The 5,788-nt window shown below is 44.0% G+C and overlaps 1 protein-coding gene across 1 annotated transcript; it reads right to left on the bottom strand.

The window, feature by feature from the left end:
- Positions 1 to 1,355: 1,355 nt before the first annotated feature.
- Positions 1,356 to 5,048, bottom strand: LOC143773450 (uncharacterized). The gene is made up of 2 exons (XM_077260899.1): positions 4,188 to 5,048; positions 1,356 to 1,803 (listed from the first exon to the last, which is right to left on the bottom strand). Exons 1-2 carry the CDS (start codon positions 4,926 to 4,928, stop codon positions 1,789 to 1,791), a joined length of 756 nt encoding a protein of 251 aa, XP_077117014.1. The 5' UTR covers positions 4,929 to 5,048; the 3' UTR covers positions 1,356 to 1,788.
- Between the last annotated feature and the right edge of the window lie 740 nt (positions 5,049 to 5,788).

Genomic DNA, 5,788 nt, shown 5'->3' with positions numbered 1-5,788 from the left:
CTTAGTAAATTATGATGATGATTTTTAATCAGATGGCAGTCCAAAATTAAACGTTTCGGTCAGACAATAGACCTTCTTCAGTAAACTGCGTTACAAATATATCAATAATTATACAAACATAATCAAAACGTGGTCCAAAACCACGATAAGCCAACATAACATATAAGGTTAAACCTCATAATTAATGTGACAAATAGTGATGGATAGGAGGGTAGGAGAGGTGAGGAATAGGTAAGTAGCATCTTTTTACATACCCGACTGCTTTGGATATTGAGGATGGAGGATATCTCTATTTAGGGAGTAGGTCCTAGGTTCTGGTTACTAGTGGACCTGTCTGGGAATAGTAATCGCCCTGTAGTGATGAGAGACTGTATGGTACGGTGTACAGTACAAAATAAAAATGTGAGTGAAAGCGTAATGGAAAATGGTATACTGACCAAGTATGTCACCAGGAAGAGGTATCGTGTATGGGCCTGGTGTTCCAAGATTGGTAAAAGTCTGTAATTAAATATAGTGTATAAATGGCTGTAAAGGAATGTAAAATCACCTAAAAATGGGGTATGTCAGGGTAGTGTAGAAAGTCTTACCTAATGTAGAAAGCTTGCTGAAAACTCAGAATAAGAGCATGTGTCCATAAGGGTGTGTAGATACCAGAAGCTGAAAGAGAAGTATGATTCATAAAAATATGAAATGTGGTGTGTGTCTCTTTAAATATAGTAAATGGATCTTACCATATAGTGGAACTATGCAATATATGTTACAGCCGCAAGAGCCAATTGGTTCAATGGAGAGGTATTGTGATCTGTAAAAAGACCTGGTGGCCATTATATGGTAGAATAGAGACAAGATGGAAAACCATATAGAAGTTAAAAAGCAGAGGCTCACTTACTATTGAGGGTATATAGAAGCCTCTAACAGAAACGGGCGTATTGGATTGACCACGTTGCCTGCAATGTAATAGTGTGGGTATAGGTAACATGACCTCATTAGCATATGATGTGAGGTGAGCACTAAAGGTGGGGGAAGGACTTACCCATGTGCGGTGTGTAGCTGGAATGCCTCAACGCGGTATCCGCCGCTAGTTGAATGGCATGTGTGTGATCCGGCACGTTTAAGTAGCCGGGGGGCGGGACGGACTGCAAGTCCGATAGAGGAAGTGCGTCATGGATAGTGACGCGTACTTCCGGTAATCCCGAGCGCTGATTGTTGTCATGGACACTGACAACAAGCGCAGTGAAAGCCATGTGTATCTCACCCAGAGCCGGAAGTGTGTGTCCGTAGCGGCGCCGACTTCCGGTGTATGATTGTGCTGAGTGTAGTCATGGTTACTGGCTACACTGCGGTGTTAGGATAGCTCAGTGCGCCTAGTATGGGAACATTTAGTGGGCATGGCTAGTGACACTGTCATGGATAAAGGTGTCCAGCCCAATGTAGTGCTGGCTACCTGTTATTGTGCAAAGCATATAGTTAGCTATGTATGCATAGGATGTCCGATGTTGTGGCCTCAGACTAAAAAGGAGCGATGCTGGTCTATATTGCTATGTATACAGTAACGACGGACTAGGAACCTATTAGGTAATGTTGTAGACAGGAAAATAGCACTATACATAGATAATACAGGAAAGGACCTCTTTAATGCCATTATGAATGGAAAAAATACATTATATTAGACCATCATTAATGAACTGTATACCTAGGGGGGATGGATGTAGAGCAGTCGGGTAGGGGGCAATGGGATAGGACAGTCCAAGGGAGGGGAGGGGTCAGGAGGTGACTTGCGTGAAGTTGTCAGTAAAGGCGACTCTGTAGAAAGAGATAAATAAATTAGAATCGCATACATCACAGAAATAATAATCTTAACCTGGAGAGAGAACCATGTTATACGTATCAAACCACCAACCAATACTGGCATGAAGTATATTAGATAAAAGCTAGGGGGTCATAATCTCTATTCAAGCCTTTCGGTGCTAAGGTCTGTAATTCATGAATCCAGTATGCCTCCCTCTTTTTTAGGAGATCAATTCTGTTTCCTCCCCGTCTAGGGGCCGGGATATGCTCAAGGACCTGAAACTTGAGTTGTGATATATGGTGTCTCTTGGAGATGAAATGATGGGGGAGTGGCAATAGCATATTTTGGCAACGTATAGTTGACTTGTGTTTGGAGATGCGAGATTTGATAGGTTGGGTAGTTTCCCCAATATACAAAAGGCCGCAAGGGCATTTTATAGCATAGACTACAAAAGTAGTGTCGCAGGTGGAATAACATTTTATCTTGTATCTCCTGCCCGAATGAGGGTGGTAGAAATGGTCTCCCCTGATGACATTGTTGCACTGGTTGCAGTGCAGGCACGGGAAAGTGCCATTTTTGGGTTTGTTCAGAAATCGTTGTGAGGTGTCCTGTCTATTACCCCCAAAATCTGCTCTGACCAGGGAGTCACGGACATTGGTAGGGCGTTTGTAGCATGGTAAGAAATGTTCCTGAAATTCAGGAATGCCCGGGTGTGCTGTGCGTAGTATGTTCCAGTGGCGTCTGATCGTATGGTGGAGAATATGTACATACGGGTGATAGATGTGGACAAATGGAACTCTTTTATTGGCTGGTGGGCGCACATTAGTTATAGGATTGATTGCCTCAGATAGTAGGGCAGGGGGATATCCACGTTCCCTAAATTTGGAATACATCTCATCTGTTCTGACTTTCAGTTGTTCGGGTTCGGTAACGATTCTCTGTATCCTCTTGAACTGGGACCGAGGAATTGATTTTTTGGTGGCGATGGGGTGTTGGCTTTGAAAATGTAGGAGACTATTTCTATCAGTGGGTTTGGTATACAAGTCGGTTTTTAGAACTCCCAGCTCATCCTTCATAACCAAGGTGTCTAGAAAGTTAACCTGTTGTGTGCTGCTCGTAATGGTGAAAGTCAGACCCGGCCAAGCCGTATTAAGTGTATGGAAGAAAAGATCTAGGGTTTGAGGTGTACCAGTCCATAGACAAAAAACGTCATCGATGTAACGTTTCCAGAAGGGGCAATGGGCCTGAAATAATGGGTCAGGGTACACGATTTCTTCTTCAAACAGGGCCATGTAGCTATTTGCATAGGGCGGGGCTACATTTGAGCCCATGGCGGTCCCTTTGGTCTGTAGAAAAAATTGGTCTTCAAACATAAAAAAAATTTTTGTCAGTACTATAGTCAGTAGATCAAGACAGAGGTCAATGATGCGTGGATTTAATTGTGAAGTATCAAGAAGATGTTTAACGCTACGGATCCCTTGTGAGTGGGGAATCGAAGTATAAAGGTCCTTAACGTCGAAGGAGACTAGTAGCAGATCTCCTGGAAGGGAGGTTAGTCCCTGTAGTTGGTGTAAAAAGTCACCTGTGTCGAGCAGGAAGGATGGTAATTTACGTATAAGAGGGGTAAGTATTTTTTCCAGGAAGATGGCAAGGGGGGAAAGTATCGATTCTGTGGAGGCCACTATTGGGCGGCCTGGAGGATTTTCGAGATTTTTGTGTACTTTAGGTAGTACGTAGAATACCGGTGTGATTGGATGGGTTTTGATTAGGTATTCGCGTGTTTTGGCATCAATGACACCCTCCTCAACATACGGGATGAGTGTGTCATCGATTTGTCCCCTGATGGTGGTAGAGGGGTCTGTTGGCAGTCGTTGGTAGACACTACTATCATTCAGTTGTCGGTAAATCTCTTTGGTATAGTCAGACTTATTCATAACAACTATAGCCCCGCCCTTGTCGGCCGGCTTGATTATTATGTCATTGTCGTTGCGCAGTGACTGTAGGGCTTGAAAGTCAAGGGCGCTGAGGTTAGGAGAGGTATGTAATTTGTGTGTCTCAATGTCCTGACGGAGTTTGCCAAAAGCCTGGTCGACAAATTCAATAAAGGTCTCTACAGCGTGAGAACCTTTGGGGGGTCTATAAGTACTCTTGGTACGTAGACCTAAGCTCAGAGAGGAAATAAGGGGACCCCCAGGGTTTGACAAGGAGGCAAGTGGGGCCTCAGAGGACTCGAAGTGTACAAGCAATCTTAGACGACGGTAAAATCGGTGTAAGTCCATGTCCATGTTAAAGGTGTCAAATTTGTATGAGGGACAGAAAGAGAGTCCCTTCTGTAATACGTGATGTTCAGCGACACTAAGAGTTCTTGATGATATGTTGATGACTAGTGGTGGATTACCTGAGACCGAGTCACTCTGTAGAAGTCTGTGTCTCTTTTTCCGTTGGCTCCTGCGGGTCCTCTTCTTCTTTGCTGTCGGCGTCTTCTCTGGCCTAAAAAATTGCTTGGTCCACCGAGGTTGTCACGTCTGTCAGTGTCGGAACCTGAAGTAGAAGGATCGTTAGAGGAATGGTAGTCTGACCTAGTAGTGTTAGGGCGGAAAGTGGATCTATCCTGCCAGTGGTAGACCCGATTGTTTTCGTAATCGTCCGAGTCTCTTTGGAACTTAATCCTCTTTCTATTTTCTGTGTCCCGTCTATGTTGGTCAGTGACCGTCTTAATCCTGGTTTTCAAAGTGTCCAATTCTTCAGTTGTGCTAGAAGAAGACAATTGTGTCTCAATATTTTTAATGGTGTCTTTACTGGAAGCGATGGCTCCCTGTAGGTGTTCTACCGTAAGAGTCATTAAGTCAAATGAGCATTTATTTAGTATTTGCTCGTATTTCAGGCAAAACTCAGGACAGTCACTGAAAAGAGTCGGGCGAAGAGGGACCCTGAGTCCTCTTGGTATTCTCTTTACACGCAGGTATTCGGTAAGCGTAGCACAGTGGAGTTCTAAATTGATCTGGCGTCGCTGTTCGCGCTCCAGATCCCTCCCTCTTGTTTCTCTCGGGGGAATTTTGAGGAAATCACTAGAGAGATTTAACTTAGAGAGTATATTATTAGTTTCATCAGGGTTGTATGAAAATGTCAGTGATGACATATTAAACAGCGTGCTCACGAAAAGGAGAGTCAATAGTGAAGTATACCGTGGCACAACTGTATTGGTGCACAAGATAGGTTTCCCACACCAGTAGATAAATGATAGATAAGAAACTTGGCACTCAACTTAGTAAATTATGTAATTTATGTCCTGAAGAATTGTCTTCTTCTAGCACAACTGAAGAATTGGACACTTTGAAAACCAGGATTAAGACGGTCACTGACCAACATAGACGGGACACAGAAAATAGAAAGAGGATTAAGTTCCAAAGAGACTCGGACGATTACGAAAACAATCGGGTCTACCACTGGCAGGATAGATCCACTTTCCGCCCTAACACTACTAGGTCAGACTACCATTCCTCTAACGATCCTTCTACTTCAGGTTCCGACACTGACAGACGTGACAACCTCGGTGGACCAAGCAATTTTTTAGGCCAGAGAAGACGCCGACAGCAAAGAAGAAGAGGACCCGCAGGAGCCAACGGAAAAAGAGACACAGACTTCTACAGAGTGACTCGGTCTCAGGTAATCCACCACTAGTCATCAACATATCATCAAGAACTCTTAGTGTCGCTGAACATCACGTATTACAGAAGGGACTCTCTTTCTGTCCCTCATACAAATTTGACACCTTTAACATGGACATGGACTTACACCGATTTTACCGTCGTCTAAGATTGCTTGTACACTTCGAGTCCTCTGAGGCCCCACTTGCCTCCTTGTCAAACCCTGGGGGTCCCCTTATTTCCTCTCTGAGCTTAGGTCTACGTACCAAGAGTACTTATAGACCCCCCAAAGGTTCTCACGCTGTAGAGACCTTTATTGAATTTGTCGACCAGGCTTTTGGCAAACTCCGTC

This window comes from Ranitomeya variabilis, chromosome 5, assembly GCF_051348905.1.
Source record: "Ranitomeya variabilis isolate aRanVar5 chromosome 5, aRanVar5.hap1, whole genome shotgun sequence".
NCBI classification, from domain to species: Eukaryota; Metazoa; Chordata; class Amphibia; order Anura; family Dendrobatidae; genus Ranitomeya; species Ranitomeya variabilis.
The sequence above is the reverse complement of the archived record's forward strand: the minus strand, read 5'-3'. Positions and strand labels throughout refer to the sequence as shown.